This window comes from Prunus persica, chromosome G6, assembly GCF_000346465.2.
Source record: "Prunus persica cultivar Lovell chromosome G6, Prunus_persica_NCBIv2, whole genome shotgun sequence".
Lineage (NCBI taxonomy): Eukaryota > Viridiplantae > Streptophyta > Magnoliopsida > Rosales > Rosaceae > Prunus > Prunus persica.
Window position 1 is genome coordinate 5651970 of NC_034014.1, and position 14997 is coordinate 5666966.

At 35.6% G+C, this 14997-nt stretch overlaps 2 protein-coding genes across 5 annotated transcripts; one reads left to right on the forward strand and one right to left on the reverse strand.

Moving 5' to 3' along the window:
- Window positions 2268-6260, forward strand: LOC18774381 (ras-related protein RABE1c). Of its 3 annotated transcripts, none has more exons than XM_020565566.1 (9): window positions 2268-2398; window positions 2609-2749; window positions 3538-3610; window positions 3706-3806; window positions 4931-4996; window positions 5127-5224; window positions 5480-5542; window positions 5617-5709; window positions 5853-6260. In XM_020565566.1, the coding sequence occupies exons 2-9, from the start codon at window positions 2677-2679 to the stop codon at window positions 5934-5936; spliced, it is 651 nt and encodes a 216-aa protein (XP_020421155.1). In that variant the 5' UTR covers window positions 2268-2398; window positions 2609-2676; the 3' UTR covers window positions 5937-6260. The 3 variants fall into 3 exon arrangements, with proteins under 3 accessions (XP_020421155.1, XP_020421156.1, XP_020421154.1); XM_020565567.1 differs by having other exon boundaries at window positions 2291-2416; XM_020565565.1 differs by having other exon boundaries at window positions 2298-2492.
- LOC18774096 lies at window positions 6892-9728 on the reverse strand. Of its 2 annotated transcripts, XM_007205083.2 has the most exons (6): window positions 9555-9728; window positions 9199-9311; window positions 7759-8835; window positions 7610-7675; window positions 7319-7517; window positions 6892-7199 (listed from the first exon to the last, which is right to left on the reverse strand). In XM_007205083.2, exons 2-6 carry the CDS (start codon window positions 9199-9201, stop codon window positions 7135-7137), a joined length of 1410 nt encoding a protein of 469 aa, XP_007205145.1. In that variant the 5' UTR covers window positions 9202-9311; window positions 9555-9728; the 3' UTR covers window positions 6892-7134. The 2 variants fall into 2 exon arrangements, with proteins under 2 accessions (XP_007205145.1, XP_020421152.1); XM_020565563.1 differs by lacking the exons at window positions 9199-9311; window positions 9555-9728 and having other exon boundaries at window positions 7759-9170.

Genomic DNA, 14997 nt, shown 5'->3' on the forward strand with positions numbered 1-14997 from the left:
TATTTGATTAACTCACACCCAACATTGGTTATGCATACAATACACTGGGAAATGTGCTGTGTTTACGCGGTTGGGTTCTGCTACTGCTAACCATGGAACCAGCAGTCATTTGACATTTTCCTTGCTTCCATACACAACCGACCAGACCTGTTGCAACTTGCAAGATGTAAATAACTAAAAGATATTTGCATATCATATTCATAATTTCAGAGGATCAAAATGTCCATTTCAGAATATTTATGCCCAATGCCAAGGAGTTGTCGAGATAACTACAGAAAATTGTTTCATAAACTCTAGCAGTGCATTTAGGCGTGTTGAAAGTGTTTATAGTTAACTAGAAGAGGATGACATTTTGGTTGGAACAAAAATGCTTCTTTTTTCCATTAATGTGGCGGGATATTTGAACTTGCAATCTCTTTCAATATTGGGAAGAGAAGTATCACTAAGCCATAAACTAAGTCGGACTATAAGTTAAATGATTGTTTGTTATAGAAGTATTTCATGTTCACTATGTGTAAAGACTTGTCTACAATGCTTTTTCTAAAAGCGCTTTTGCTCAGAATTGCTTTGTTCACAATCACATCCAATTTTTGTTAGAAATCTAGTGTTCTCATAAATGCACTAAGAGCTTCTTGAGGTAACACCTATCAAGTGTTTTTATACTAAAAATCACTTTTAATTATTTTTACAAAGTATTACTATCATATATTTATTTCGTCGTCTAGAAACTCTTTTTGGTAAATAGTCTAGAAACACTTTTAAACCTTCTTAAAACAATTGTATTTAGATGATAGATTCAACATATGAGAATGATAGCGCTTTTTACACTTGTGAATATATAAAGGTGATAAAATACCCTAATTGAAGTGCTATAAATTATGCTTGGAGTGTCAAAATCACTATCCTTAAAAACTCAACTTAAATAGATGTTTTTTTGAATAAGAACGCACTCAATCGAAGTATGGATTGGACAAATTCTTTTGTTTCTTTGGTAAGATGCCCACCAACCCTACAAGTGATTACTTTCTAAAGGCATTTCAATTAAAGCATATGATATAGATTACATCATCCTGAACTATTATCTAGCCCTCTTGTCGCTAAAATTATGAAAGTTTTATACATAATTTTAGGAAAGAGAGAGGGATGACATTGAAATGGAGGGAGACTCATCTGCTTTGACCAAAATGTCCTTTAAAAAAGCGTCACATGCTACTTTTGTCAACTTTTGTAGCTGTCGTCACTAACTGCCCATTAAACTCACTTTCAAAAAAATTAAGGGACCAACTTTGGATGAAAAATGAAGCATGGGGTAAATTTGTAATAAACCGGAAATATAACATGTCAATGGTCTTATTCTATATAAATAGGGAAAGAACATCCCCTACTCCTATAGTTTAAGAAACGGAGATACCCCTACCCCTAAGCATGATAACATTTTTATATGGCAGATTGTGATTGGCAGAAGATTTTTTTTATTTTCGACCGATTATGGTATGTTACGTATGACAATGTTTTGATATGACAGACTTTGATTGGCTATGGATAGTAAAATAATGTTATACTTATTTCATCAACACTAGCTACTAAACCCAGGCCACGTGGCATGCGAAACAGCTTTGAACATGTCAAATGCTGATTGGCTTCCAGTAGGGGTGGGCACGGTTCGGTTTGGACCGATTTTTGCCTCAAATTAGAACCGATCTGATACTATTTATCCGGTTTGGTTCGGTTCGGTTTTAATAAAAAAAAATTCAAAAATTGTCCGGTTCGGTTTGAACCGGTTTCGGTCCGGTTCCGATTCCGGTTCGGTTTTGAACCAGATTATAAAAATAATTTTTTTAAATAATTTTTTAATACAATTCTCAACTGAAATATTATTTTTTTACTTGAAAATTAACAAATTATTCAATTTCATATAAAAAATAAATATTAAAGTGGGAAAAGAGAGATATTTTGACATTGAATTTGGATAAATATTAGTTTTTTTTAGTGAAATTAAAAATATAGCATTAAATGTAAATATATATTGAAATTATATATTTTTTTAGTTTCACCGGTTCGGTTTGGCCCGATTCGGTTTTTAAAGACATGAAATCGGATCCGGAACCGGTCCAAACCGGTCCGGTTCAGTTTTTGACTTTTTAGTCAACTCGATTTTTTTCCTGTTTGGTTCGATGCGGTTCAATTCGGATTTCCGGTTCGTCGATTTGAGTGCCCACCCCTAGCTTCCAGTCTCTCTAATTTATAAATAAATAAATCCTGTGCTTCTATTTTTCTTCTGTACATTATTATTGAGAGAGAGAGCTGCTAGCGTGCGCATGGTGTGCAAGGGTGAAAAAGGTAAAGAGAGTGCGCATTATTAGCCAACCCACCATAGTCGGAGGAGGAGCTTTGTTAGGTCTGTGAACCGCTCAAGGTTGCCTCTAATTTTGGCAGCCAAAGTCCCCCTCTTTCTCTCTCCCTCTCTCTCTGAATCTTTTTTGGTTGATCTGGTATTTGCTGCTGTTAATTTTCCCATAATCTCTATTTTTTCTTTTTCTCTTATCGTTTTTATTATCTGGATGTATGTTTTGGGTTTTGATGCGTTTCTCTTTGATTCTATATGCAGAGAGAAATAGTATTTGGGTTTGATTATACATACTTGTTGGAGTTCATTGATCAGATAAAAACCCAGAAATGGCTGCTCCACCGGCAAGGGCTAGAGCCGATTACGATTACCTCATAAAGCTTCTATTGATCGGCGACAGCGGTGCGTCTTTTCTTCTTCATTTTCTTTTCTTCTCACTTTCTCGACCAACAAACAGACCGCCATTATTTAGATCGCTTTTGTGTTTGTATTGTACGAATTTCTAGCATGCTATGGTGTGTGGTGTATTCAGAAGTTGTAACATTTTGCCGTTGAGATCACAAGAGGCTGGCTTTAGGCTTAAAGATTTGTTGACTAAGGAGGTCAATCAAAAAGTATATAGAAAAAAAGGGGTTTTCTTTTTAGATCTGGTTTGATTCAGAATTGAAATTGATTTTGCCTGATTTATGAGCTCCTGGGGTCAAAGCATGTGGAGCATTTGAATATAAGTTAATCTTAGTCTGATTTGTGAAATGGCTGTTTGAGCATCTGAATCAAATATTTTGGTCGAAATAAGTCGTCCATTTGTGTTTATCGTTTTTTCATTTTTTAATTATTCTTTATGGTGAGGTTCTAACTTCTAATGTCCTGCTAGTTGGGTCACATATGTGTGTAGTAACTTATCTTGGATGATTCAATTATTTGTCATAGATTGCTGAAAACAATGTGGAGGCTATTAACCTGTTTATCTATCATATATGGAGCTCTTTCTGCAATATGTTTAGACTATCAAATACCAACTAAGTATTATGTGCCAATAAGTTGAAGACTATAGTTCTTGTTTGACGCAGTTACTAGATGATGACTGCATCAATTGGTTTTACAATTTTCTGTATTACAATAATGTACTTGGTAGATAACCAATGCTTTTGATATGTGCCTTTCGTGAAAATGGAAAATTATTTTTGCAGGTGTTGGTAAGAGTTGCCTTCTTTTGCGCTTCTCAGATGGTTCCTTCACAACTAGTTTCATCACAACCATTGGGTGTGTATTCTCTGAACTTTAGAGTTAATTGCTTCTGATAAGTTCTGCTTCTCAGAAGCTTCTTAAACTTCATGAGCTCCTTTATCCTTGTGAAGCATTGATTTCAAGATAAGGACTATTGAGCTTGATGGAAAACGAATTAAGCTCCAAATTTGGGATACAGCTGGTCAGGAGCGGTTCCGTACAATCACCACTGGTAAAAATTTATTATCTCTTTGGGTGCTTTCATTTTTATTTTACTAAAGATTGGTGGTAACGTATCTATAGCTCACGCTTCACGTGATGGAAGATGGATGCACAGGAGATTTTAGACAATTTTAATTTCACCCTTTTGGAGCTTTTCAGGGACAAGGTTATTAAATTCTACATTTTCCCCTAAAAATGGCCACAAAAGAGATTGTTCAACTGTGGCTTCTTGAACAAAGTGGTGTTTGAAACCAAATAATGTGGATTTGAGGAGAACAGGGCAAAACAAGGGATCTTTTAAAAGGTGGATTATGAGTAGGCTGTTAAGAAGGGGCACTTTGGGATATATGGAAGCCCAATAGTAGAGGTAATGCACCACTTTAAAATGGCCATTGTAATGGTTATAGGTTTTTGACAAAGAAATGGATGTAGGTTATTTGGCATTTAGCACGAAACAGGCATTCTGGGCAAGGTGGTCCAAAAATAAAGCATGAAACAGGCAGGGATAGTCAAATATAGAGCTTTTATTCCTGATCACTATTGGGCAGAAGGCCTTTCATTATTTGCTGCAAAGTCAATGGGGAACCTTTTATAGTATGCGCATTGGATGACTTTACTTTTTTAAAATAAAAAAACTGGGTGACCGATTAATGAATCCTCAATTGTTGCTGGCGGAGCCCAGAGTTCACAAGCCCATCTGGCCAGATCTCGCAATTTATTTAGTTAATGGAACTATAATTTGTTAACTAGCTGCTGGCTTAGTCCGTTACATGTGGCAGGGTGCCGAGGCACATTGAAGTGGCCTGGTAGTACCCCATCTTCTTTTAACCTAGAGCTGGAAGCCTATACTTAGTGGATGACCTTTTTATGCAAACCTTTGCAATAGTTGTGATGAACATGTTTGGAAAATGGGTATCAGGACAGTTTTGAGAGGTTCCTCATAACTGATAAGTGAGTCTTATATGGTGTAGATCTCTAACAGTAAAATGATTAGGTTAGGTGGTATATCTTTGTATTCCCTGCTTGTCTGTTGTGTGTCTGTTACATTCTTTCTAGAGCTTCAGATTTTAGTAAAGATTATTGTGTTGTTTAACCAAATTTTGTTTTCTCTATTCACGATTCCTTCTCTCCCAGCTTACTATCGTGGAGCCATGGGCATTTTGCTGGTCTATGATGTTACCGATGAATCATCTTTCAATAGTAAATTTCTCACCCTTGCTCTACTTACCTCTCTGCTTCTCTTGGTTTATTTGAACGTCAATTCTTTTCTGTGCTTTAATTTCTTGATGTTACTATTGTTTGCATTTACCTGGCTTGTCAATGTTTTCAGACATAAGGAATTGGATTCGCAACATTGAACAGCATGCATCAGACAACGTTAACAAAATACTCGTAGGGAACAAGGCTGACATGGACGAAAGCAAACGGGTGAGCTTGCGCTTGAAATTTATCATTAAAAGACACCAATTCTTCTTCAGAATGCTTTCAGTTATTATTGGACGAGTTTGTTTTATCTTGCATGTTGGATGCTTGTTGATATCACAGCTCAGTTCACCATAGAGATTTCTTTTATAGTAAATGGGGCTATTCTTTTTGGGGTCAAGCTATTTTTGCTTGGATTTTATTTAGTTCTGGAAACAAATCTTTGTACCATTCCTGATCTTATCACCACCCTATTTTTAGGCTGTGCCTACGTCCAAGGGCCAAGCACTTGCTGACGAATATGGCATCAAGTTCTTTGAAACTGTAAGTAACACCTATGAATTGTGGAAAATAGTTAATAAGTGTTCATATGTATTGAAAGATATTGTCTAATGCAGAGTGCAAAGACGAATCTAAATGTGGAGCAAGTTTTCTTTTCAATAGCAAGAGACATAAAGCAACGGCTTGCAGACACCGACACTAGGGCTGAGGTATTTTAATTGCTTTCCTTATTTTCTTTTCTTTTTTGTTACAGCTTTCCTTATTTTGTATTAGAAGGATATAAATTACAATTTTTAATTTGAAGTGCGTGCTTAAGGTTTTGACTGACTTTGTTTTGATAATGTCGCTGTAGCCTACCACGATCAAGATCAACCAACCAGATCAGGGAGCTGGGGCTGGTCAAGCTGCACAAAGATCAGCTTGCTGTGGTTCTTAAGTTGATTACATTGTGATCAAAGGGGGCATTGGAGGCTTACACAATGTTTGAAAAGACAAAAAACTAATTGTATGACAATACAATATGATGGTGCTTGTAATCTTCTCTTTCTTTTTTCCTCTTTTCTTTCGTCTCATTCTTTTGAAACTTAGTGTGTGAAAGGTAGTCTCTTATTGTTTCAGATTTTTCTTGTGGTAAAGAATTGACGTGTAACCTGTGGCAGACACATTTTTGTTTACTGTGCTTGTGTTAAAGATAGATGGATGCTTGTTATCTGAGATTTGGATCTTCATATGTGGAAATATTAATCCTTGCAGCCGAATTTGTACAATTTGTAAGGCTACTAATAATAATTCAATATCCAAAATTTGGGGAGGAAATGATGCTTCTGATATTATGATGATGGAGGAAGACCAGTCATGATTTGGGGAGTTCGGCGCTCCCCTTTTCACTTCTTGCAAGCCCTTATTATTTCACTGTAATATTTTGCACCCTGATCGTAATCTTCAGCATGAGACTAGAAATTTGGAATATAGAGATTCTGCCTCGAACAAAGGCAGCTTCTGCAAGGGCTTCGCTAAAGTCATTAGATTTCAATTATTCCCAGTGTTCACTGAAATTGCTTCCTCCTAATCTTGGTTTCCAACTCCAGGGCTAAATGACCATGACCACTGCAGTAGGCTTCGACATCACAGGTGTTAATAGTACAACCAACGCTGAGGGTGGAGGGAGAGAGTGAGGGAAAGGGTGGTGTTTCTTAGACCTTCAAAGGTGTAATGTAATGGGTTAAATGAGTAAAGAGGGTTCACTAAATTGATCCCTGTGAAATTATGGATCAACATATAACTAAGCTGTTTAAGAAAGCTTAAACTACAAAATCAGATGAGAAGGATTTTTGTCAAGGAGCCAATGCCACAGAGATTTTTATTGAAGCTAACAAAGCCTAGTCACCATAAAGGACAAGCATAGCGCCAACTTACGCCGTTTGTTTATTAGTCTCCCTTATGCCGGTAAAAAGACAAGGGGAATTGAAGCAGACTCACATTTACATAAACTATGTACCCAATATATAAAAAAAAAAGTGTCAATTCCTCCATCAATTTTCCATAGAAAACACATAATTTACCAAAGTGAATATTCCCGGCGCATCAAAACATTATCCAATCTTATAATCTGAGCAAAGCCTATACATATACTCCTACAAGTTCAGTTCCTCCTTTCCATAAATACGCTGAAGTTCACGAGTTGCTGCTTGAAATGATTCTGAGGAACAAACATTTAAATAAGTAAAAAGAAAAGAGAGGCTCACTTGACTGACAATTTAAAGCTTGAAAATGTTTAAAGCCAGGGAAAGAAGAAAACAATCATTCAAATTTCATTACCTTTCCAGCTGTGAAAAGATTTCTGATTGATCGGAGCACCAAAAACAGTTTGAAGTGTATCAAATAACAAGCTCTCAGGGGTGCTCCTTAATTCTTGCACTATCTGATAGATGGTCTTCCCGTTCTCAAAGTATATGTGATTGTTTGGATGTTTTGTTTTGCAACCAGCATGGCGCTCAAACTCATATGCATTTAGAACCTTCCACAAAACAAATTATTTCCGCATTAGGTGTCAAGATAACATGGAAGGGAGAAGAGAAACGATTGGGAGTTTATTGATAGGAGACCTACCTTAGCATAATTACATGATTGACACCCACATAGGTAGCCAACACCTTTTATAATTCCGCGAAGCTCCTTGTTACGTGGAGGGATATAACCCTAAGTCATTAAACAGAAATCCTAATTGAATAAAATGGACGAGAAGAGCTGGAGCTTACCTCACGTGCCAAGGAAACATATTTTACAGGAACCCCGTCAAGCATGCCAGTTGAAATCAAGCTTCTAACATTTGAGGGAAAGCTGTTTGGAGCTGGTTTCCTTGACGGTTTGATCTCAGGTTTATTCTTAGAAACTGATTCCAGTCTTGGTTTAGCTAAAGAAGCAGTATTATCAACCGCACTGGCATTTGATGCATCCAAGTCCTTCTCGTATGAAGTTTCCAATGTTTGAACTGAATCTGGATGGTACAATTGATCATAGTTGCCAACAGGCCTGCCTATGGGGATAATATCTTGTTCGTCAGGAAACCCACCAAAAGATATCATATTAGCATTCCCTTTACTGCAATTGTCACCAACTGATATTGCATTTTCATCTCCCTTGCCATAGTTGGTATCTATTGGTCTGACATGGGCATCCCCGTGGTTGTAGGGATGTCCTATTAGTGTGACACTGCCATGCTCCTTATCATAGGCCTGCCCCACTGATAAAAAAGCAGTTTCATTTACCCTATCAAATGCCTGACTTGAGGACAGGTTACTGTTACTTCCCCTATTAGAACCATGTTCCCGTGAAGCATGCATACCATTGTCACTGTCCCTGACCTGATTGACTTTAACTTTTCTAATTCCAGCATAGTTAAGACATGTTTCAGGATCTTCCATGGCATGAGATACTGACAAACTAACAGGCGAATCTTCTCCAAACTGGTCATCGATACCCTTTCTTATATTCCAATTATCTGATCCGACAGGAGATATGTTCCTCTCGGCAAAGTTGACAGAGCTTGCTGTATCAGATCCAAATAACCGGTCAATGAATTGGTGTGGAACTGACTGGAAGCTAGAAGCGTTCTCCCAAGAAGAGACATTTTCATTTGACATTCCGGAGCCCAATTTGCTGTTTGGAATATGTACTGCTTGCTTCTTGTTCGGGAACAGCTCTGGTTCAGCAGCATCTACAAACCATTGATGAGGCCGCTTTGGCTCAATTCTTGAAGGGTTGCCGTAAGTTGCATCTCCATCATTAACAAGTCCAGCACCCTTGGGCATCCAAAATCCCTTGTTCTGGAAAGACTGCCAGTAACAAACACTCGGAAAATCCTTGAAAACCTTATCCATAATATATTTAAACATGTACAGATGTCTAAGGTACAAGACAATTCAAAAATTAAAAGAAAACTTTTCACCAATCTTGTTTAAAAATCAAATCACGAGAAAATTCAACAACTCAACATAAGCTTTATTCTTTAACGTTGGACTATCCAATCATTTCAGAATTTTGACAGTACTAAAAGAATAACCCCAAACAACTAAAAATTTAACCACATATAGGATATCCCAAAAAACTAAATAAATAAAAACCTCAAGAGCAAAAAAAAAAAAAAAAAAAAAAAAAAAAAACAGAACACATTATAGTTAGTAGCTTCTATAACATACCATTTTGCTTCTTCTACTTCACAGTAAATTGATTTCACTTTCACTCTTCGGTCGAGGCCTCAAAGATTCTTTCTTTACGAGTGTCAGTACGAAGGGACTGTGATGAATTCCATCTGCACATACACACATACATATAGAGATGTTCATTGTACAGACAAGTCTAAAAATACAAATTTGAGAAACGCAATTTTTTTTTTAAACATCAATTAAACGCAATAACTTCAACAAAATCCATAGAAGAATCCCAAATTTCTTCTTCACCAGAAAAATCAAATAGAATTATCCCAGAAAGGCATGAGATAGTAAATGCGATAACCTAGAAATGAAAAATGAGATTTTGGTACAAGTATCCGTACCTGTACAGGTAGTCGGAAGGTCGATCGTCGATTGCTGACCGATCAATTTTCCGGCGAAGCAACTCCGGCGACGAAATTGAACATTGAAATTTTTCTGTGTGTTGAGAGAGAGAGAGAGGCGAAGTTTGGGTAGACGGTGTCTGAGGAGCACTCGATCTTTTCTCGGGAGAGGAAAATAATTAATTGGGTGTAACCGCATACGAGAAAAGCCGCGGTTACTTTAATCACAGCCGTCCATGCGTGTTATTAGGACAAATCCCAGCCGTGTATTATGAAGACTGTCTTGACAGAAGTGTATTTTCGTCTTTTCGCTTTTATCGGGTAAGAACAGTGGTGCTTAGGTGGAGCCAAGTAACCACTCATGCTTCGACACATTGCAAGATGCAGCATGATTCACTCGTAACTCATAAATCCAAACCATGTAAGAATTTCTTTTATTGTAGAAAAAGAAATTTTCATGTATCTATTTTCACTATAATCGAGAATAGTTTTATCAATGCGTCTAATTCAGTGAAAAATGACTTTATTTTGCAAATCAGGGAACACAGTGTTTTTGGCTCGTTGAAATTATTATTGAACAAGGAATGAGAAGTTGTTATACAAGAAAAAAAAATTGGAATTTTTTAATTATACATTTCGTAAATTGTAAACATGGATTAGAAACTTAACAAATAAAAAAAATAGTCTCAATTATGCACACACTAGAGTCGTTAGAGAAGATAAGAATTGGGTTTCCATTTTTCTTTAGAATGAATTTTTGTACCGATTACAAAATATTTGTAATAAAATGCCTCTCCCAATATGGATTGAACTCCCTAGAAATCCTATACCTTTTTTAATTAGGAATTATCCCACATCTCTATAAAATAGGGTAGAAACTCAAACACCAAGTGCACCATAGCTCTAAGAGAAACAAGAAATAGAAACTTTTTCATCAAGTTTTTTCTCCAAGCAAACGAGACCACAGTGACTTGCAGTGCACCATCAGATATCCAATGGAAGAAGAAGCAGCAAATACGTTGGTGGAAGCTGATCAAGAACTTGATGTTGATCTTGAACCAACCATTGACTTCAAGTTCCTGACATCCTTCTTGGAGTCTGATGATGATGAGGCACTTGATGATGATCATGAACCAACCATTGACGATGATCATGAACCAACCATTGACTACAAGCGACTCACGTCCTTCTTGGAGTTTGATGACTCCTTCTTGACGCCATGGAATTGGAACCCTAACCCTAATGCCTCTGCCTGTGATGACAATACGTCAAGTGTGGAGACAAAGCAAGAATGCATCATGTTCCAACCTGGTTCGTTCTTTCGTGACGAGGAGGGCGGTGAAGAAGACACAGAAGCCTTGAAGATCATCAGAGATATTTGCTTGATCAAGATCATCGGAGCTATTTGCTTGATCAAGATCATCAGTACTACAATGAGTAAAATGAAAGGAGTTTAAGGGGTTGTGATAAGTTTACAATGAGTTTGATTGAGTATTTTCTTAATCTTGTAGTTTGATGTTGATATCAATTTCGTTCTTGTGATTTCAATTATTTTAAGCCAGAATTGATCAAATATCAGTCAAATACCACAGCGGGGCATTAGGATGAAATTTTAATCAAAATTGTTATTTTCCCTAAAAGAAGATTCAAAACTTAATATATGATTTTATAAAATTTCTTTTGTTGATATACTTTGTTTTCTATGTTGTGGAATTCGTTGGTAAAAATATACTTTATAGAATATTGGTATCGTTATCCTGCTCACTTAAAAACCTAAAAATAAGACAGAAATAACTAAGTAGTTTAAACCCTAGTCATACTCGTTATTTTACCGAAACAATCATTTTAACTATTTTAATCTGCAATAATTTAATTTTAAAAAAAAAAATATATATATATATATATATATATTCTGGAGCAGTCATGGAATTTGAAGAATCTTGTAAGCCAATGTTACTATTTAACGAGTTTTCTCTCATTAATACTAGTTTCATAAGTTCTTGGTTATCAAGACTAGCTAGGCTTTTCAAAGGAACCCACTGGCAATTCTGCATTTCTAAAATCTCTTTCTCTGTTCTTGATTTTACCTTTCGGTATGAATAAGGGTTTAAACTACTAGTTATTTGTGCCATTAGATCAATCTAAGAGTGTGTATTGAATAGTTGCTCACAAGACCTCATTTTTAGGTTCTTAGGTGAGCGGAATTGATTAGTATCGAATGTATACTGGAATTTTTTTTAGGAATAAGAATTGGGTTTCCTTGTTTTCTTAATAATAATGCCTCTTCCCAACTCGTTCTTGACACCATGGAATTGGAACCCTAGTGCTCCTGCCTGTGATAGTAGCAGCTTTTGAGAAAATGAAAAACGAATGAATTGCAAACCGATGAATGGTTTAAAGGAAACCAATGTTTAAACATACTGAAACAACAAAAGGGTATGGGACAATCAAATCTTTAAAAAAAATAAGGTTTATGTTTTTTAGGGACTGATGACTCTTTCGTGCCAACAAAAGGGATTTGGGGACGGATGTATTGTCATCAAAATGATAATACATGTACACATAATATGTATTTGAAAAATGTGGGATCCAATGTAAAATAAGGTACTAATGTTCATTTTTGTGCCATATTATCAATAGAGGACCCATGTAAAAGAAACTGTTATAAGACAATGCCTATTACTACAACAACACTAAAGAATCCTATAAAGTATGGAGTATAGAAGTGGATATTTGATCATTGAAAATGTGGACAGAGAATTTGAGTCATTCAAATATATAGAAATACTAAGCCTGAGAATTTATACCTAGTCGAGAAATCGCGGATGTGCTATAATGAGGGGGTTGTGGGAGGGGATCACCAAAACAACCCATGAACTCCAACTTCATATACTTAGCATTTTACCACTATTTAACCAGCATTTTTTTTCTTGTGAAAAGAAAGTATATAATTGATACTTATACGCTGGATATATGAATTTTTAATATAAAGGAGAATAGTTTTACCAACGGCGTCTACTTCATTGAAAAATGGTTTTAACTTGCAGATCAAGGATAACAGTTTTCTAACTCGTTGAAATTATTATTGAACAAAGGAATGAGAAGTTGTTATGCAAGAAACAAATTGGTATTTTTTTTTTAATTTATACATTTTGTAAAAATGGATTAGAAACTTAACAAATAAAAACTAGTACACGTAATTATGCACACACACAAGTTGTTAGAGAAGATAATAAGGATTGGGTTTCCTTTTTTCTTTAGGATGAATATATTTGTACCGATTACAAAATACTTGTAATAAAAATGCCTCTCCCAATATGGATTGATCCCTAGAAATCCCATACCTTTTTTAATTAGGAATTACCCCACATCTCTATAAAATAGGGTAGAAACTCAAACACCCAGAGCTGTAAGAGAAACAAGAAATAGAAACTTTTTCATCAAGTTTTTTTCTCCAAGCAAACGAGACCACAGTGACTTGCAGTGCACTATCAGATATCCAATGGAAGAAGAAGCAGCAAATACGTTGGTGGAAGCTGATCAAGAAGTTGATGTTGATCTTGAACCAACCATTGACTTCAAGTTCCTGACATCCTTCTTGGAGTCTGATGATGATGAGGCACTTGATGATGATCATGAACCAACCATTGACTACAAGCGACTCACGTCCTTCTTGAAGTTTGATGACTCCTTCTTGACGCCATGGAATTGGAACCCTAACCATAATGCCTCTGCCTGTGACGACAATACATCAAGTGTGGAGACAAAGCAAGAATGCATCATGTTCCAACCTGGCTCGTTCTTTTGCGACGAGGAGGGCGTGAAGAAGACACAGAAGCCTTCAAGAGAAAAGCTGACATATTCTAGGCAAAATATGGTGCGATGATGATCACAGCTTTTTGCTTGATCAAGATCATCAGTACCACAATGAGTACAATGAAAGGAGTTTAAGGGGTTGTGATAAGTTTACAATTGAGTTTGTGATTGAGTATTTTTTTAATCTTTTAGAAACAACAATTTCTAAACTTACATATATAGTTTATTTTATAAAATTTCTATGTTGTGGAGTTCGTTGGTAAAAATGTACTTTATAGAATATTGGTATCGAATAAGAAATATACTGGATTCTTTTTAGGAATAAGAATTGGGTTTCCTTGTTTTCTTAATAAAAATTCCTCTCCCAACTCGTTCTTGACACCATGGAATTGGAACCCTAGTGCTCCTGCCTGTGATAGTAAGTCAAGTTTGGAATCAAAACAATAATATACATATCCAAATTCAACCTGGTTCATTCTTCAGTTACGGTGGTGAGTATATATATTTCTGAATTCTTGATTTCATATGATACCGAAGAAATGTACGTGTTTGAATTTTATATTACATTGTGGGATGATTCAAAACAATAGTACAAAATGCCATATTAAAGTAAGTATATATACGGGTATTTGTACTTGAACATTCTTGAATATATTAGTATAAGGTCACGTTGTTGTTAGCCGAAAATCATATTCTGGGCAAAACATATATGGAGTGGTTATAACAATTCTATGACAGAAAAAATCACCAGTACCACAATGATTTTCTCATGCGTTTGTTTTTCTTTTTCTTTTGAAAAGTGGAGGTGAATTCAAATATTTGGGACATTTTGGGGAGAAGAGAGGTAGGAGAGATTTTGATACAGTATTTGGTATATTGATAAGTATACATCATACAGTGTTACAAAGTGGGTATATTGAACACATGACATCTTCAACATACCACATGATGTGGGCCATGACCCATGCTTGTCATATTATACGCTTAGAAGATGACATACATGGGACATTCCAGAGGGAGAGAGAAAAGAGACCGTTTAAATGCGTATTGGAAAATAAAATACATTTCTTAAATATTTTATTAATCGAGAAAATTGGAAATTTACTTTTAGCTGTCAAGGACAATAAAGTTGGTTTATATTTAAATTATATGTAGTTAATAAATTGAAATGTGGGAGAGTTAAACACAAATAATGGTGACAAGCAAGTAAAATCATTGAGCATTAATTTATTAGTGGATGTGCAATTTTGAAATGCTAAAGGCTTTATGTATAAAAAAATTGACAATCTAATATCCTTATAATTTAAATAATACCAATGTCATGCATAAGTCATAGAAATATATAGTATTACAAATAACCTACAATGGTTGTCAACAAGAAAAAAATAGTATTTATATATATTTCGTTGAAAAATATTATGTGTTCAAATATCATAAACGAAAATTTGGTGTGAAAAAAAAGTTTGACAAAAGATTCATATCACTAAAGCCTAATCCAAATTTGTTCACATGCCATTGTGATCTTTAAATCAAAGCACAAGAAATGAAGAAGAAGAAGATATTATGTGCAAACTGAAGGAAGTTGAGGTTTTACACATAATATCTTCTTATAAATCCAAGCTAGATG